This window comes from Salmo salar, chromosome 09 (genome assembly GCF_965601325.2).
Source record: "Salmo salar chromosome 09, fSalSal1, whole genome shotgun sequence".
In the NCBI taxonomy this organism is placed as follows: Eukaryota; Metazoa; Chordata; class Actinopteri; order Salmoniformes; family Salmonidae; genus Salmo; species Salmo salar.
Window position 1 is genome coordinate 46,300,984 of NC_138299.1, and position 21,355 is coordinate 46,322,338.

Here is a 21,355-nt window from a genome sequence, read left to right on the forward strand (position 1 = left end):
ACAGGTCGGTCTAAAAACAACACAACAGGTCAGTCTAAAAAACAACACAACAGGTCAGTCTAAAAAACAACACAACAGGTCAGTCTAAAAATAACACAACAGGTCGGTCTAAAAACAACACAACAGGTCAGTTTAAAAAACAACACAACAGGTCAGTTTAAAAAACAACACAACAGGTCAGTCTAAAAACAACACAACAGGTCAGTCTAAAAACAACACAACAGGTCAGTCTAAAAACAACACAACAGGTCAGTCTAAAAACAACACAACAGGTCAGTCTAAAAACAGTCTAAAAACAACATAACATGTCAGTCTAAAAACAACACAACAGGTCAGTCTAAAAACAGTCTAAAAACAACACAACAGGTCAGTCTAAAAACAACACAACAGGTCGGTCTAAAAACAACACAACAGGTCAGTCTAAAAAACAACACAACAGGCCGGTCTAAAAACAGTCTAAAAACAATATAACAGGTCAGTCTAAAAACAACACAACAGGTCAGTCTAAAAACAGTCTAAAAACAACACAACAGGTCAGTCTAAAAACAACACAACAGGTTGGTCTAACAACAACACAACAGGTCAGTCTAAAAAACAACACAACAGGTCAGTTTAAAAAACAACACAACAGGTCAGTCTAAAAACAACACAACAGGTCAGTCTAAAAACAACACAACAGGTCAGTCTAAAAACAACACAACAGGTCAGTCTAAAAACAACACAACAGGTCAGTCTAAAAACAGTCTAAAAACAACATAACATGTCAGTCTAAAAACAACACAACAGGTCAGTCTAAAAACAGTCTAAAAACAACACAACAGGTCAGTCTAAAAACAACACAACAGGTCGGTCTAAAAACAACACAACAGGTCAGTCTAAAAAACAACACAACAGGCCGGTCTAAAAACAGTCTAAAAACAATATAACAGGTCAGTCTAAAAACAACACAACAGGTCAGTCTAAAAACAGTCTAAAAACAACACAACAGGTCAGTCTAAAAACAACACAACAGGTTGGTCTAACAACAACACAACAGGTCAGTCTAAAAAACAACACAACAGGTCGGTCTAAAAACAACACAACAGGTCAGTCTAAAAAACAACACAACAGGTCAGTCTAAAAACAACACAACAGGTCAGTCTAAAAACAACACAACAGGTCAGTCTAAAAACAGTCTAAAAACAACACAACAGGTCAGTCTAAAAACAACACAACAGGTCAGTCTAAAAACAACACAACAGGTCAGTCTAAAAACAGTCTAAAAACAACACAACGGGTCAGTCTAAAAACAACACAACAGGTCAGTCTAAAAACAGTCTAAAAACAAAACAACAGGTCAGTCTAAAAACAACACAACAGGTCGGTCTAAAAACAACACAACAGGTCGGTCTAAAAACAACACAACAGGTCAGTCTAAAAACAACACAACAGGTCGGTCTAAAAACAACACAACAGGTCGGTCTAAAAACAACACAACAGGTCAGTCTAAAAAACAACACAACAGGTCGGTCTAAAAACAACACAACAGGTCAGTCTAAAAACAACACAACAGGTCAGTCTAAAAACAACACAACAGGTCGGTCTAAAAACAACACAACAGGTCAGTCTAAAAACAACACAACAAGTCGGTCTAAAAACAACACAACAGGTCAGTCTAAAAACAACACAACAGGTCGGTCTAAAAACAACACAACAGGTCGGTCTAAAAACAACACAACAGGTCAGTCTAAAAAACAACACAACAGGTCAGTCTAAAAAACAACACAACAGGTCAGTCTAAAAATAACACAACAGGTCGGTCTAAAAACAACACAACAGGTCAGTTTAAAAAACAACACAACAGGTCAGTTTAAAAAACAACACAACAGGTCAGTCTAAAAACAACACAACAGGTCAGTCTAAAAACAACACAACAGGTCAGTCTAAAAACAACACAACAGGTCAGTCTAAAAACAACACAACAGGTCAGTCTAAAAACAGTCTAAAAACAACATAACATGTCAGTCTAAAAACAACACAACAGGTCAGTCTAAAAACAGTCTAAAAACAACACAACAGGTCAGTCTAAAAACAACACAACAGGTCGGTCTAAAAACAACACAACAGGTCAGTCTAAAAAACAACACAACAGGCCGGTCTAAAAACAGTCTAAAAACAATATAACAGGTCAGTCTAAAAACAACACAACAGGTCAGTCTAAAAACAGTCTAAAAACAACACAACAGGTCAGTCTAAAAACAACACAACAGGTTGGTCTAAAAACAACACAACAGGTCAGTCTAAAAAACAACACAACAGGTCGGTCTAAAAACAACACAACAGGTCAGTCTAAAAAACAACACAACAGGTCAGTCTAAAAACAACACAACAGGTCAGTCTAAAAACAACACAACAGGTCAGTCTAAAAACAGTCTAAAAACAACACAACAGGTCAGTCTAAAAACAACACAACAGGTCAGTCTAAAAACAACACAACAGGTCAGTCTAAAAACAGTCTAAAAACAACACAACGGGTCAGTCTAAAAACAACACAACAGGTCAGTCTAAAAACAGTCTAAAAACAAAACAACAGGTCAGTCTAAAAACAACACAACAGGTCGGTCTAAAAACAACACAACAGGTCAGTCTAAAAACAATACAACAGGTCAGTCTAAAAACAACACAACAGGTCAGTCTAAAAACACTCTAAAAACAACACAACAGGTCAGTCTAAAAACAACACGACAGGTCGGTCTAAAAACACTCTAAAAACAACACAACAGGTCAGTCTAAAAACAACACAACAGGTCAGTCTAACAACAACACAACAGGTCAGTCTAAAAACAGTCTAAAAACAACACAACGGGTCAGTCTAAAAACAACACAACAGGTCAGTCTAAAAACAGTCTAAAAACAAAACAACAGGTCAGTCTAAAAACAACACAACAGGTCAGTCTAAAAACAACACAACAGGTCAGTCTAAAAACAGTCTAAAAACAAAACAACAGGTCAGTCTAAAAACTACACAACAGGTCGGTCTAAAAACAACACGACAGGTCAGTCTAAAAACAATACAACAGGTCAGTCTAAAAACAACACAACAGGTCAGTCTAAAAAACAACACAACAGGTCAGTCTAAAAATAACACAACAGGTCGGTCTAAAAACAACACAACAGGTCAGTTTAAAAAACAACACAACAGGTCAGTCTAAAAACAACACAACAGGTCAGTCTAAAAACAACACAACAGGTCAGTCTAAAAACAACACAACAGGTTAGTCTAAAAACAACACAACAGGTCAGTCTAAAAACAGTCTAAAAACAACATAACAGGTCAGTCTAAAAACAACACAACAGGTCAGTCTAAAAATAACACAACAGGTCGGTCTAAAAACAACACAACAGGTCAGTTTAAAAAACAACACAACAGGTCAGTCTAAAAACAACACAACAGGTCAGTCTAAAAACAACACAACAGGTCAGTCTAAAAACAACACAACAGGTCAGTCTAAAAACAACACAACAGGTCAGTCTAAAAACAGTCTAAAAACAACATAACATGTCAGTCTAAAAACAACACAACAGGTCAGTCTAAAAACAGTCTAAAAACAACACAACAGGTCAGTCTAAAAACAACACAACAGGTCGGTCTAAAAACAACACAACAGGTCAGTCTAAAAAACAACACAACAGGCCGGTCTAAAAACAGTCTAAAAACAATATAACAGGTCAGTCTAAAAACAACACAACAGGTCAGTCTAAAAACAGTCTAAAAACAACACAACAGGTCAGTCTAAAAACAACACAACAGGTTGGTCTAAAAACAACACAACAGGTCAGTCTAAAAAACAACACAACAGGTCGGTCTAAAAACAACACAACAGGTCAGTCTAAAAAACAACACAACAGGTCAGTCTAAAAACAACACAACAGGTCAGTCTAAAAACAACACAACAGGTCAGTCTAAAAACAGTCTAAAAACAACACAACAGGTCAGTCTAAAAACAACACAACAGGTCAGTCTAAAAACAACACAACAGGTCAGTCTAAAAACAGTCTAAAAACAACACAACGGGTCAGTCTAAAAACAACACAACAGGTCAGTCTAAAAACAGTCTAAAAACAAAACAACAGGTCAGTCTAAAAACAACACAACAGGTCGGTCTAAAAACAACACAACAGGTCAGTCTAAAAACAATACAACAGGTCAGTCTAAAAACAACACAACAGGTCAGTCTAAAAACACTCTAAAAACAACACAACAGGTCAGTCTAAAAACAACACGACAGGTCGGTCTAAAAACACTCTAAAAACAACACAACAGGTCAGTCTAAAAACAACACAACAGGTCAGTCTAACAACAACACAACAGGTCAGTCTAAAAACAGTCTAAAAACAACACAACGGGTCAGTCTAAAAACAACACAACAGGTCAGTCTAAAAACAGTCTAAAAACAAAACAACAGGTCAGTCTAAAAACAACACAACAGGTCAGTCTAAAAACAACACAACAGGTCAGTCTAAAAACAGTCTAAAAACAAAACAACAGGTCAGTCTAAAAACAACACAACAGGTCGGTCTAAAAACAACACGACAGGTCAGTCTAAAAACAATACAACAGGTCAGTCTAAAAACAACACAACAGGTCAGTCTAAAAAACAACACAACAGGTCAGTCTAAAAATAACACAACAGGTCGGTCTAAAAACAACACAACAGGTCAGTTTAAAAAACAACACAACAGGTCAGTCTAAAAACAACACAACAGGTCAGTCTAAAAACAACACAACAGGTCAGTCTAAAAACAACACAACAGGTTAGTCTAAAAACAACACAACAGGTCAGTCTAAAAACAGTCTAAAAACAACATAACAGGTCAGTCTAAAAACAATACAACAGGTCAGTCTAAAAACAGTCTAAAAACAACACAACAGGTCAGTCTAAAAACAACACAACAGGTCGGTCTAAAAACAACACAACAGGTCAGTCTAAAAAACAACACAACAGGCCGGTCTAAAAACAGTCTAAAAACAATATAACAGGTCAGTCTAAAAACAACACAACAGGTCAGTCTAAAAACAGTCTAAAAACAACACAACAGGTCAGTCTAAAAACAACACAACAGGTCGGTCTAAAAACAACACAACAGGTCAGTCTAAAAAACAACACAACAGGTCGGTCTAAAAACAACACAACAGGTCAGTCTAAAAAACAACACAACAGGTCAGTCTAAAAACAACACAACAGGTCAGTCTAAAAACAACACAACAGGTCAGTCTAAAAACAGTCTAAAAACAACACAACAGGTCAGTCTAAAAACAACACAACAGGTCAGTCTAAAAACAACACAACAGGTCAGTCTAAAAACAGTCTAAAAACAACATAACGGGTCAGTCTAAAAACAACACGACAGGTCAGTCTAAAAACAGTCTAAAAACAAAACAACAGGTCAGTCTAAAAACAACACAACAGGTCAGTCTAAAAACAACACAACAGGTCGGTCTAAAAACAACACAACAGGTCAGTCTAAAAACAATACAACAGGTCAGTCTAAAAACAACACAACAGGTCAGTCTAAAAACACTCTAAAAACAACACAACAGGTCAGTCTAAAAACAACACAACAGGTCGGTCTAAAAACACTCTAAAAACAACACAACAGGTCAGTCTAAAAACAACACAACAGGTCAGTCTAACAACAACACAACAGGTCAGTCTAAAAACAGTCTAAAAACAACACAACGGGTCAGTCTAAAAACAACACAACAGGTCAGTCTAAAAACAGTCTAAAAACAAAACAACAGGTCAGTCTAAAAACAACACAACAGGTCAGTCTAAAAACAACACAACAGGTCGGTCTAAAAACAACACAACAGGTCAGTCTAAAAACAATACAACAGGTCAGTCTAAAAACAACACAACAGGTCAGTCTAAAAACACTCTAAAAACAACACAACAGGTCAGTCTAAAAACAACACAACAGGTCAGTCTAAAAACAACACAACAGGTCAGTCTAAAAACAACACAACAGGTCAGTCTAAAAACAATACAACAGGTCGGTCTAAAAACAACACAACAGGTCAGTCTAAAAAACAACACAACAGGTCAGTCTAAAAACAACACAACAGGTCAGTCTAACAACAACACAACAGGTCAGTCTAAAAACAGTCTAAAAACAACACAACGGGTCAGTCTAAAAACAACACAACAGGTCAGTCTAAAAACAGTCTAAAAACAAAACAACAGGTCAGTCTAAAAACAACACAACAGGTCAGTCTAAAAACAACACAACAGGTCAGTCTAAAAACAACACAACAGGTCAGTCTAAAAACAATACAACAGGTCAGTCTAAAAACAACACAACAGGTCAGTCTAAAAACACTCTAAAAACAACACAACAGGTCAGTCTAAAAACAACACAACAGGTCGGTCTAAAAACACTCTAAAAACAACACAACAGGTCAGTCTAAAAACAACACAACAGGTCAGTCTAACAACAACACAACAGGTCAGTCTAAAAACAGTCTAAAAACAACACAACGGGTCAGTCTAAAAACAACACAACAGGTCAGTCTAAAAACAGTCTAAAAACAAAACAACAGGTCAGTCTAAAAACAACACAACAGGTCAGTCTAAAAACAACACAACAGGTCGGTCTAAAAACAACACAACAGGTCAGTCTAAAAACAATACAACAGGTCAGTCTAAAAACAACACAACAGGTCAGTCTAAAAACACTCTAAAAACAACACAACAGGTCAGTCTAAAAACAACACAACAGGTCAGTCTAAAAACAACACAACAGGTCAGTCTAAAAACAACACAACAGGTCAGTCTAAAAACAACACAACAGGTCGGTCTAAAAACAACACAACAGGTCGGTCTAAAAACAACACAACAGGTCAGTCTAAAAAACAACACAACAGGTCTGTCTAAAAAACAACACAACAGGTCGGTCTAAAAACAACACAACAGGTCAGTCTAAAAAACAACACAACAGGTCAGTCTAAAAACAACACAACAGGTCAGTCTAAAAAACAACACAACAGGTCAGTCTAAAAAGAACACAACAGGTCAGTCTAAAAACAACACAACAGGTCAGTCTAAAAACAACACAACAGGTCAGTCTAAAAACAGTCTAAAAACAACACAACAGGTCAGTCTAAAAACAACACAACAGGTCAGTCTAAAAACAGTCTAAAAACAACACAACAGGTCAGTCTAAAAACAACACAACAGGTCAGTCTAAAAACAGTCTAAAAACAACACAACAGGTCAGTCTAAAAACAACACAACAGGTCGGTCTAAAAACAACACAACAGGTCGGTCTAAAAACAACACAACAGGTCAGTCTAAAAAACAACACAACAGGTCAGTCTAAAAACAACACAACAGGTCAGTCTAAAAACAACACAACAGGTCAGTCTAAAAACAGTCTAAAAACAACACAACAGGTCAGTCTAAAAACAACACAACAGGTCAGTCTAAAAACAACACAACAGGTCAGTCTAAAAACAGTCTAAAAACAACACAACGGGTCAGTCTAAAAACAACACAACAGGTCAGTCTAAAAACAGTCTAAAAACAAAACAACAGGTCAGTCTAAAAACAACACAACAGGTTGGTCTAAGAACAACACAACAGGTTTTTAGACCGACCTGTTGTGTTGTTTTTTAGACTGACCTGTTGTGTTGTTTTTAGACCAACCTGTTGTGTTGTTTTTAGACTGACCTGTTGTGCAATACAATTGCTCAGAGAAAGAGATTTTTTTTTTTAACAAGTAATGTTCATTTTTTTGAAAGGTAGGGGTAAAAAATATTGACAACCCTGTTTTTAATACCTCACCCAGCGAGGACAATGCCACTGAGCTTTTATCTAAATTATTTTATGAGTTAGAGAACACATTGGGAGAGACCTTAGACCATTCCCCCATACAGAATTGGACTGCCCTCTACAATTCAAAGCACAGGTTGTCAATGGGTTTGAAGTCCAGAGACTGAGATGGCCATTGTAAAATGATGATTTTGTGGCCAAATTCCATTAGAATGATAGGGGAAATTCATAAAATTCCATGTGAATTCACAACGCAGATGTGTTGCTGCCAGCAACGGTTTGGGTCTCAGGGTGCGTCCCTTTAAGATGGTTAAGCATTGCACCTGTGCTACCGTTACCGTACCTCAATTCCACCTAGAAAAGTTAGCATTTCCTTCTTAACATCTCAAAGTACTGTCATACAGGACTTTGCTGCTGTCACTTGCCTTTCTCTGCCATTTTTACAACTGTTAATGACAATGGCGTAGTGGTGGAGAGTTCGACTGAGTGTCAAGATTCAGTATTTTTGGAACGGAAGAGACTGATTAGTTGCCGTACTTCCGAGAACACAAACGCTTGTATCTTTCCTAGCAAGCTAGCGAGGGACGGAGAGAGAGGGGAGCGGCACGGTATAGGCAGGTCAGCCACCAGGCAGACATTTTGTACCATGCACTAGGCCCATCTATCCGCAATCAATAGCTGTATCTCACACTGGAATGCTGTATCTTGCAATCTTGCAAAGAGAAAGAGCAGGGCTCCAGCGTGAGGGAGAGAGAGAAGGGGGCAGGCAGGCCAGCATGAGGGAGAGAGAGGAGGGGGCAGGCAGGCCAGCATGAGGGAGAGAGAGGAGGGGGCAGGCAGGCCAGCATGAGGGAGAGAGGGGAGGGAGAGTGAGGAGGGGGCAGGCAGGCCAGCGTGAAGGAGAGAAGGGGGCAGGCAGGCCAGCATGAGGGATAGAGAGGAGGGGGCAGGCAGGCCAGTGTGAGGGAGAGAGAGGAGGGGGCAGGCAGGCCAGCGTGAGGGAGAGAGAGGAGAGGGAGAGAGTGGAAGCAGACTGGCAGGCCAGCGTGAGGGAGAGTAGAGGAGGCAGGCAGGCCAGCGTGAGGGAGAGAGAGAGGAGGGAGAGTAGAGGAGGCAGGCAGGCCAGCGTGAGGGAGAGAGAGAGGAAGGAGAGTAGAGGAGGCAGGCAGGCAGAACTGTAAAGTGAAGAAGTGAAGACACCTGAAAAGAGTCTGAAATACTGTCCCCGGAAGTACAGCTACATGGATTAGATGATGACAGAGCAGTGGGGGTGTTCATTTCCTTTGGACTATAAGGTTCTATGTGAATACAGTGTAACTGATATTTAGATGGTTCTTCATACATCTGGGTAGATAGATATAAAGATTATTTTTTTTATAGTTAATTTTAAGTGACAAAACTATAAAAGTTATCTCTGCATAAACCCATTTGAACGCCTTCCCTGTAGCTCAGTTGGTAGAGCATGGTGTTTGCAACACCAGGGTTGTGGGTTCGATTCCCACGGGGGGCCAGCACAGAAAAAATAAATAAAAAATGTATGAAATGTATGCATTCACTACTGTAAGTCGCTCTGGATAAGAGCGTCTGCTAAATGACTAAAAATGTAAAAATGTAAATGAATGCTATATGTTTCCTATCTGCTATCCAATCACAAGCCTGAACAAATACAGACCGACTAATCAGAACACATCTTTACCATCTCCCTCTAAGTATGATCTTGGCTAGTCTACCTAGCAATAATGGCATGCAATCAAAAACACTGTCAGAAATCTTAAAGTACATTGCCATCACAAAGTATTCACAACCTTTGATTTTTTCCCCCACATTTTGTTGTGTTACAGCCTGAATTTAAAATGCCTGAATTTATTCCATTAAAATAAAAGTTAGATTTTGTGTCACTGGTCTACACACAACACCCCATAATGTCAAAGTGGATTTATGTTTCTATACTTTTTTACAAATAACTTAAAAATGAAAAACTGAAGTGTCTTGAGTCAATAAGTATTCAACCCCTTTGTTATGGGAAGTCTAAATAAGTTCAGGAGTAAACATTTGCTGAACAAGTCACATAATAAGTTGCATGGACTCTGTGTGCAATAATAGTGTTTAACATGAGTTTTGAATGACTACCTCATCTCTGTACCACACACATACAGTTATCTGTAAAAACCCTGAGTCGAGCAGTGAATTTCAAACACACATTCATCCCCAAAGACCAGGGAGGTTTTTCCAATGCCTCGCAAATAAAGGCAACTATTGTTAGATGGGTAAAAATAAAAAGAAGCAGACATTGAATATCCCTTTGAGCATGGTGAAGTTATGAATTATATTTTGGATGGTGTACCTGTCCCAGACCTGCTGTCCCAGACCTGCTGGAACCCTGACCTGTTCACCGGATGTGCTACCTGTCCCAGACCTGCTGTTTTCAACTCTCTAGAGACAGCAGGAGCGGTAGAGATACTCTCAAAGATCGGCTATGAAAAAGCCAACTGACACTTACTCTTGTGTTACTGACTTGTTGCACCCTCGACAACTACTATGATTATTATTATTTGACCATGCTGGTCATTTATGAACATTTGAACATCTAGCCCATGTGCTGTTATAATCTCCACCCGGCACAGCCAGAAGAGGACTGGCCACCCCTCATAGCCTGGTTCCTCTCTAGGTTTCTTCCTAGGTTCTGGCCTTTCTAGGGAGTTTTTCCTAGCCACCGTGCTTCTACACCTGCATTGCTTGCTGTTTGGGGTTTTAGGCTGGGTTTCTGTACAGCACTTTCAGATATCGGCTGATGTAAGAAGGGCTATATAAATACATTTGATTTGATTTGATTTTGATTTTGATTTGTATCAATACACCCAGTCACTACAAAGAGAAACATAATTCCACTTTCACATTATGGAGTATTGTGGGTATGCCAGTGACACAAAATCTAAATTTAATCAATTTAAAATTCAGGCTGTAATCCGACAAAATATAGAAAAAGTCAAAGGGTATGAATACGTTTTGAAGGCACAGTAAGTGTAATGATTATCATGGAAGCAACACTTTACCAGAGAATCAACACTTTACCAGAGAGTCAACACTTTACCAGAGAGTCAACAATTTACCAGAGGGTCAACACTTTACCACAGAGTCAACACTTTACCAGAGGGTCAACACTTTACCAGAGAGTCAACACTTTACCAGAGAGTCAACACTTTACCAGAGGGTCAACACTTTACCAGAGAGTCAACACTTTACCAGAGAGTCAACACTTTACCAGAGAATCAACACTTTACCAGAGAGTCAACACTTTACCAGAGAGTCAACACTTTACCAGAGAATCAACACTTTACCAGAGGGTGAACACTTTACCAGAGAGTCAACACTTTACCTGAGGGTCAACACTTTACCAGAGGGTCAACACTTTACCAGAGAGTCAACACTTTACCCCGAGAGTCAACACTTTACCAGAGAGGTAACACCTTTACAGAGAGTCAACACTTTACCAGAGAGTCAACACTTTACCAGAGGGTCAACAATTTACCAGAGGGTCAACACTTTACCACAGAGTCAACACTTTACCAGAGGGTCAACACTTTACCAGAGAGTCAACACTTTACCAGAGAGTCAACACTTTACCAGAGAGTCAACACTTTACCAGAGGGTCAACACTTTACCAGAGAGTCAACACTTTACCAGAGAGTCAACACTTTACCAGAGAATCAACACTTTACCAGAGAGTCAACACTTTACCAGAGAGTCAACACTTTACCAGAGAGGTAACGCGCTCGGCTGCAGATAAACATTACACTGACTTAGTTTCCTCTTCCTCCTGTGTGTGTGTGTGTGTATGTGTGTGTCGTGTGTGTGTGTGTGTGTGTGTGTGTGTGTGTGTGTGTGTGTGTGTGTGTGTGTGTGTGTGTGTGTGTGTGTGTGTGTGTGTGTGTGTGTGTGTGTGTGTGTGTGTGTGTGTGTGTGTGTGTGTGTTAGCATTAATACTCACAGGCAGGGATGGTACAGTCTCTGGTGTTGTGGTATAGTCTATAGAAGTGTTTCCTACATCTTGGGTTAAAGAATAGAGGACCTGGAACACACAGATAAGGGTTAGTTACACTGGTGAACACACACACACACACACACACAGACACAAACAAGGGTTACACTGGTGAACACATAGACACAAACAAGGGTTACACTGGTGAACACATAGACACAAACAAGGGTTACACTGGTGAACACACACACATTAACACACAAACTAACTCAGGCCTGGGCAATTTCAGTTCTCGGGGGCCTGATTGATGTCACACTTTTCCCCCATCATCCCCAGCAAACACACCTGATTTAAACTCATTTCATTTTTAACTGAAGATCATGATTAGTTGATTATTGGAGTCAGGTGTGTTGGCTGGGGCAAAAGGGTGACACCAATAAGCCCCCCCCCACACAGGACTGGAGTTGCCCAGGCCTGCACTAACTGTCACTGACACACAGAAGCGGGTAGTGTCTGACCTGTTAGGTGTTTGAGGAACTTTTCTTTCTGTCTCAGGTCTCTGGGGAACACCTCTGGGACGACAGGGAATACAATAAATTCAGACCACATGCATGGTGGACTGAAGGACAATATGTGGCCATCCACATCGCCACGTCCACTAGCGTTTCTTCTTCAGCACAGTGAGATCGATAGAGCAGCGGGATTTAATAACTCACCTATGATGTTTTCTGTATGGTGAGACTTGTTCACTAATGGTTAATAACTCACCTATGATGTTTTCTGTATGGTGAGACTTGTTCACTAATGGTTAATAACTCAGCTATGATGTTTTCTGTATGGTTAGACTTGTTCACTAATGGTTAATAACTCACCTATGATGTTTTCTGTATGGTTAGACTTGTTCACTAATGGTTAATAACTCACCTATGATGTTTTCTGTATGGTGAGACTTGTTCACTAATGGTTAATAACTCACCTATGATGTTTTCTGTATGGTGAGACTTGTTCACTAATGGTTAATAACTCACCTATGATGTTTTCTGTATGGTTAGACTTGTTCACTAATGGTTAATAACTCACCTATGATGTTTTCTGTATGGTTAGACTTGTTCACTAATGGTTAATAACTCACCTATGATGTTTTCTGTATGGTTAGACTTGTTCACTAATGGTTAATAACTCACCTATGATGTTTTCTGTATGGTTAGACTTGTTCACTAATGGTTAATAACTCACCTATGATGTTTTCTGTATGGTTAGACTTGTTCACTAATGGTTAATAACTCACCTATGATGTGTTCTGTATGGTGAGACTTGTTCACTAATGGTTAATAACTCACCTATGATGTTTTCTGTATGGTGAGACTTGTTCACTAATGGTTAATAACTCACCTATGATGTTTTCTGTATGGTTAGACTTGTTCACTAATGGTTAATAACTCACCTATGATGTGTTCTGTATGGTGAGACTTGTTCACTAATGGTTAATAACTCACCTATGATGTTTTCTGTATGGTGAGACTTGTTCACTAATGGTTAATAACTCACCTATGATGTTTTCTGTATGGTTAGACTAGTTCACTAATGGTTAATAACTCAGCTATGATGTGTTCTGTATGGTTAGACTTGTTCACTAATGGTTAATAACTCACCTATGATGTTTTCTGTATGGTGAGACTTGTTCACTAATGGTTAATAACTCAGCTATGATGTGTTCTGTATGGTTAGACTTGTTCACTAATGGTTAATAACTCACCTATGATGTGTTCTCCATGGTGAGACTTGTTCACTTCATTCCTCTCCTTGGTCTCCAAGGTGAACTCCTGTTTTTTGGCGGGGTAGTGCTCGTGTACCTGGTCCTGTTGCTGAGCCAGACGCACCTTGTCCATGATGAGCTCCATGAGGTTGTGTCCGTCCGTGCGCGCCCCTTTGCTCACCCCTGGGCTCCCGTCCAGGAAGCTCTGTTTGCAGAAGCCAGCAGTCAGCAGTAGGACCAGCAGCGCCAGTAGGACGGGGATACGCAGCACGCTCATCGCTCCTACCCCCGGGAGCACGCCTTCCCCTCGCAGAGTCACCTTGCACTACCCTGAAAACACACACACACAGACTGTTGGTAAGGATCCTCCAAACTGCCTTTCTAAGCACAATTCAACATTCAGCATACAGACAAGACATGAACGACAGTTGACCTCAGATAAGTTTAGAAACAGTCACCCTCAAGTCATAAGAAAACAGATGATCCACTGTCTCCTCCTGTTCACAAAAACAACACCTCCTTTCCACTGATGGATCATGGAATGAATCAGAATCTGTGTCTGATAAAAACCAGCCCGTTATTTAAAGGTATACCGGTATGGTATACAGCAGCAGTTAGGGCTGGGCGATATGGCCGAAATATCATGTCACAATATTTTCTGGCGGGATTTAACTTCAGACTGAGATGTTTTGTCCACTTTCTCCAAACGTCAAAATTCATTTTTTTTTTTTTTTTTTTACAACCTGTGGTTCAATTTAGACATTAATTTCGAATGGTTAAGTTAAGAGTCAAGGTTTGGGTTTAACACAAGAAAAAAAGGACTGGGACAAAACATGTGACCCTCGGAAGCGGAGCTTGTAGCTTACCCCATCCACCACCCCCATCCACCACCCCCATCCACACCACCAATCCACAACATCCCCCATCTACCACCCCCATCCACAACACCCCATCCATCACCCCCATCCACAACACCCCATCCACCACCCCCATCCACCACCCCCATCCACACCACCCCATCCACACCACCAATCCACAACATCCCCCATCTACCACCCCCATCCACACCACCCCATCAACCACCCCCATCCACACCACCAATCCACAAAATACCCCATCCATCCACCACCCCCATCCACCACCCCCATCCACCACCCCCATCCACACCACCAATCCACAACATCCCCCATCTACCACCCCCATCCACAACACCCCATCCATCACCCCCATCCACAACACCCCATCCACCACCCCCATCCACCACCCCCATCCACACCACCCCATCCACACCACCAATCCACAACATCCCCCATCTACCACCCCCATCCACACCACCCCATCAACCACCCCCATCCACACCACCAATCCACAAAATACCCCATCCATCCACCACCCCCATCCACCACCCCCATCCACCACCCCCATCCACCACCCCCATCCACACCACCAATCCACAACATCCCCCATCTACCACCCCCATCCACAACACCCCATCCACCACCCCCATCCACAACACCCCATCCACCACCCCCATCCACCACCCCCATCCACACCACCAATCCACAACATCCCCCATCTACCACCCCCATCCACAACACCCCATCCACCACCCCCATCCACAACACCCCATCCACCACCCCCATCCACCACCCCCATCCACACCACCAATCCACAACATCCCCCATCTACCACCCCCATCCACAACACCCCATCCACCACCCCCATCCACAACACCCCATCCACCACCCCCATGCACCACCCCCATCCACACCACCCCATCCACACCACCAATCCACAACATCCCCGTCTACCACCCCCATCCACACCACCCCATCCACCACCCCCATCCACACCACCAATCCACAACATCCCCCATCCATCCACCACCCCCATCCACCACCCCCATCCACACCACCAATCCACAACATCCCCCATCCATCCACCACCCCAATCCACCACCCCCATCCACACCACCCCCATCCACACCACCAATCCACAACATCCCCCATCTACCACCCCCATCCACACCACCCCATCAACCACCCCCATCCACACCACCAATCCACAAAATACCCCATCCATCCACCACCCCCATCCACACCACCAATCCACAACATCCCCCATCCATCCACCACCCCAATCCACCACCCCATCCACACCACCCCCATCCACACCACCCCATCCACACCACCAATCCACAACATCCCCCATCTACCACCCCCATCCACACCACCCCATCCACCACCCCCATCCACAACATCCCCCATCCACAACCACCCCATCCACCACCACCATCCACAACATCCCCCATCCACACCACCCCCATCCACAACACCCCCCATCCACACCACCCCATCCACAACATCCCCCATCCACCACCCCATCCACAACATCCCCATCCACACCACCCCATCCACAACATCCCCCATCCACCACCCCCATCCACAACATCCCCCATCCACACCACCATCCACACCATCCCCATCCACCACCACCATCCACACCAGCCCCATCCACAACCACCATCCACACCACCCCCATCCACAACATCCCCCATCCACACCACCCCATCCACAACATCCCCCATCCACCACCACCATCCACACCACCCCCATCCAACACCACCATCCACACCACCCCCATCCACAACCACCATCCACACCACCCCCATCCACAACATCCCCCATCCACACCACCCCATCCACAACATCCCCCATCCACCACCCCCATCCACAACATCCCCCATCCACACCACCCCATCCACAACATCCCCGATCCACCACCACCATACACACCACCCCCATCCACCACCACCATCCACACCACCCCCATCCACAACATCCCCCATCCACACCACCCCCATCCACAACATCCCCCATCCACAACATCCCCCATCCACACCACCCCCATCCACAACATCCCCCATCCACACCACCCCATCCACAACATCCCCCATCCATCTACCAACCCATCCATCTACCACCCCCATCCACAACATCCCCCATCCACACCACCCCATCCACAACATCCCCCATCCACAACCACCCCCATCCACCACCCCCATCCACACCACCCCCATCCACAACATCCCCCATCCACACCACCCCATCCACCACCCCCATTCACAACATCCCCCATCCACAACATCCCCCATCCACACCACCCCATCCACAACATCCCCCATCCATCCACCACCCCCATCCACACCACTCCATCCACAACATCCCCCATCCACACCACCCCATCCACAACATCCCCCATCCACAACCACCCCCATCCACCACCCCCATCCACAACATCCCCCATCCACAACATCCCCCATCCACACCACCCCATCCACCACCACCATCCACACCACCCCCATCCACCACATCCCCCATCCACACCACCCCATCCACCACCACCACCATCCACACCACCCCCATCCACAACATCCCCCATCCACACCACCTTCATCCACAACATCCCCCATCCACACCACCCCATCCACCACCACCATCCACACCACCCCCATCCACGACATCCCCCATCCACACCACCCCATCCACCACCACCATCCACACCACCCCCATCCACAACATCCCCCATCCACACCACCCCCATCCACAACATCCCCCATTCACCACACCCATCCACACCACCCCCCATCCACCACCCCATCCACACCACCCATCCACCACCCCCATCCACACCACCCCCCATCCACAATACCCATCCACCACCCCCATCCATCCCCACCCCATCCAAGCCTACTTGATGGTAATAGTGCTCACCGTTGCCCCTAGTGGCGGGTTTTGAAGGCATCTCCCGACGTCCTCGGGACATGGATGGACGTCCAATGTTTATGTGAATTTGGCCATATTTTATGTTTCTGAATGATACTACTTCTAAACATGTTTTATGAGAAGCGTTTGAACCTAAGATGGAAACAGATAAATCCTAAGTGCTTTTAATGGCTGATGGTTTTATACTCAACCAAACTAGAGAAGTAGTTCTGTAACAAGCACTGTAACAAAATAGCATTACAGACAGTATTGTAAAAATCTCTACCGGTTTGTGGATCCATACCGGTATACCTTAAAGCTAGAGTCATTAATTAAAACAATAACAAAGTTTCACCTCTGTTTTGGTAAAAAGCTGAGGGATGGGCCTGGAAAAATGTAACCACTCTCAAATTCCTAGACAGAGCTATGGATGCAAAGACTGAGAATCCATGATATCACAATTATAGTATTAACCATGTTTTGAGGCAATACAGTGTTTGTTTACATTTACATTGTTCGTGAGGTACTTATAAGTTACATTCTGAATCAATGGGTATATATCATGAATTTGTAAGTCCAAAAGTGGATGTAGCAACTAAGGAATCCAGCTTTAAAACAAGATATATCACCCAACCCTAACAACCTAACAACCCTAACAGCAGGGATGGCAAAGGAGGAGACTGCAGTCGTCAACCCTGTCTACCCAGTCAAGCCTCATCTCTCTCCAGTAGCCCTTGGAAAGAGTCCCTCTAGAACCTACTGTAGCAGCCGGGAAGACATGAGAGAGGATAATTCTGCTATAACAGCTACTGACAACCACCCAACCTCACTCAAATCACCAAGTTTTGTGAATCCAGCCCTCACAATCCATTGTAGAGAAAGAGAGAGAGACAGAGAGAGAGAGAGAGAGACAGAGAGAGAGAGAAAGAGAGAGAGACAGAGAGACAGAGAGAAAGAGAGAGAGACAGAGAGAGAGAGAGAAAGAGAGAGAGACAGAGAGAAAGAGACAGACAGAGAGAGAGACAGAGAGAAAGAGAGATGTGAGGGCTTTTCCCCGGCAGTAGTCCCAGTGATCTCATTCCAAGTGTCCATTAACCTAATAGACCCTCCTGATGACCTATAACCTAACCGACCCTCCTGATGACCTATAACCTAACCAACTCTGCTGATGACCTATAACCTAACCGACCCTCCTGATGACCTATAACCTAACCGACCCTCCTGATGACCTATAACCTAACCGACCCTCCTGATGACCTATAACCTAACCAACTCTCCTGATGACCTATAACCTAACCGACCCTCCTGATGACCTATAACCTAACCAACCCTCCTGATGACCTATAACCTAACCGACCCTCCTGATGACCTATAACCTTACAGACCCTCCTGATGACCTATAACCTAACCGGCCCTCCTGATGACCTATAACCTAACCAACCCCCCTGATGACCTATAATCTAACCGACCCTCCTGATGACCTATAACCTTACAGACCCTCCTGATGACCTATAACCTAACCGGCCCTCCTGATGACCTATAACCTAACCAACCCCCCTGATGACCTATAACCTAACCGACCCTCCTGATGACCTATAACCTAACCAACCCTCCTGATGACCTATAACCTAACCGACCCTCCTGATGACCTATAACCTAACCAACCCTCCTGATGGCCTATAACCTAACCGACCCTCCTGATGACCTATAACCTAACCAACCCTCCTGATGACCTATAACCTAACCGGCCCTCCTGATGACCTATAACCTAACCAACCCTCCTGATGACCTATAATCTAACCAACCCTCCTGATGGCCTATAACCTAACCGACCCTCCTGATGACCTATAACCTAACCAACCCTCCTGATGACCTATAACCTAACCGGCCCTCCTGATGACCTATAACCTAACCAACCCTCCTGATGACCTATAACCTAACCAACCCTCCTGATGGCCAGACCTGATTTATACTGTAACAACCTGATATTACAATTCTTTAACAACCCTCCCTCCCACCCTCCATCCCTCTCCCCTGTGTGTGTGTGTGTGTGTGTGTGTGTGTGTGTGTGTGTGTGTGTGTGTGTGTGTGTGTGTGTGTGTGTGTCAGTTAGTCATTAAAACATCATATGATAATAGTCATGTAATCGAAACGTAGACTCTCTTAAGCACAGACACATTACTACCAGCACTTTGAGCTATGCTTATTATGCTTATTCATGGGAGCTGTTAATAAGACAGTCACACACACACACACACACACACACACACACACACACACACACACACACACACACACACACACACACACACACACACACACACACACACACACACACACACACACACACACACACACACACACACACACACACAGTCAAAAGGCATTCCACCGAATGTGTCCCATACCATACTGTCTGTAGCTCTGTAGTTGTCATCAGACATATCTGCCATGTCACCACTTTCGCTGCATAGCAACTTACAAACACAGACAGGAGTTAGCAGCCAGTACTGTATGTAAAGCAGAATGTAGTACCTGACCAGAGGTCTCTCTCTCTCTCTCTCTCTCTCTCACACACACACACACACACACACACACACACACACAGAGAGAGAGAGAGAGAGAGAGAGAGAGAGAGAGAGAGAAAAGAGATAGAGGGACAGAGAAAGGCTATATGCTATTATAAGCTAATGTTCCCCTATCTGATCCGCGGTTCTAACCGCAGACTACTGCTGTGACCCATGAGGAGCTGCCAACATTTGGCCACTTGGGCAACGGTGCTGCGTAAAAGGACAGCCTCGTTAGAGACCATATTACTTTGACTTTCACTTATGTCATTACAACGAACAACAGTTAAGTCGCAGACAGACGGGGTTGGAACAGGACCGGTAATATAATAGGTTACCTGAGTTGTGTTGTTGACTCGCGGGTTCCAGGTGAAACACAATCCGATCCGCTGCTGCGTTTTCCAGGATTAAACACCTTTTTAATCGCTTCAACTACACAGACACACTCCCTTACTACAATACGCACTCCAACTAGACACACAGACACACTCCAATACGCACAACACAGCTTGTTGTCCTCGCAGTGCGTCGTCTGTCCGTTTCCAAATAGGTATCCCCCAGCTCCGGTGCTGCGCACAACTTTCCCCTGACAGGAGTGCAACCGTGCGTCTTCTTTTCACAAGTGCAGTAGTCCCCAGCACCGTGCGCTGTCTTATATCTGGTGCTCCTCCGCTGAAGGTGCCGACCGAGCGGTCGTAGAAGTGTGGGTGGATTAATTAATGACCGATACAACTTTATTAACACGTCTCTAGACCTCATCTCATGCTGATGAAGAGGTCTGTTGCCCTTCTGTGGTGAGCTCCTCCGCTGCTGCTCGCGCTGTCATGTTGGATGGCTTGTTCTGTGCCGCGCACTCTGTTGTGTGTGTGTGTGTGTTTGTTTGTGTGTGTTGAGGTCCCTGGAGTATTTTTCTATTATCCCGGGTTGTCTTTGATCAGAACAGCGTTCAGAGCGCGAGCAGAACCGAACAGAGACGTCATATTTACACCGGATCTGTAAGGAGCCCTGGCCCCGTTCGCCCTATGCCGTTCACTCAGTCCTCTCGTTTTGGAAAACTTTTATGTTCCTCTCTCCTCTTTTCCTGATCTTGGTCGATAGTGATGAGAATGATAAGTTAGTACCCTAATATAGTAGGGGGAAAACGTGTTCCCGTCCTTCAACCATGTCCCCGCATGGGACAGAAGCAGCGCGAGGGTTAACAGATTGTATAAAGCCTGCTCCCACGAGGTTCCTCCCCTATCGATTTCTGTTTCACTCACATCTTGTCCGCCAGAGGACAGGAATTCACAGACATTAATATGATTTACAGGAGCAGGGTGGTTTGTGTAGTTCTGGACACACACGCACACACACACACACAAGCTCTCTCAGGTCAACTTTCACACACACAACTGTGCGCTCCGTTTAGACCGGACCATGGAGCACGCGCATTCAGGTCTCTCCTCGAACTATACACCCGATAATGCTTTCGGTTACTT

The 21,355-nt window shown here is 43.7% G+C and overlaps 1 protein-coding gene across 1 annotated transcript in view; it reads right to left on the reverse strand.

Annotated features, from left to right (window-relative positions):
* The window catches only part of LOC106592118 (ALK and LTK ligand 2b), a 32,439-nt gene extending 11,308 nt beyond the window's left edge, over window positions 1–21,131 (reverse strand). The window contains exons 1-4 of the mRNA XM_045723703.2: window positions 20,216–21,131; window positions 13,547–13,876; window positions 12,309–12,362; window positions 11,800–11,880 (exon numbers count right to left, since the gene is read on the reverse strand). Of these exons, the coding sequence (XP_045579659.1) occupies window positions 11,800–11,880; window positions 12,309–12,362; window positions 13,547–13,823 (412 nt within the window). The 5' untranslated portion in view covers window positions 13,824–13,876; window positions 20,216–21,131. The remainder of the gene's footprint in view (window positions 1–11,799; window positions 11,881–12,308; window positions 12,363–13,546; window positions 13,877–20,215) is intronic.
* Between the last annotated feature and the right edge of the window lie 224 nt (window positions 21,132–21,355).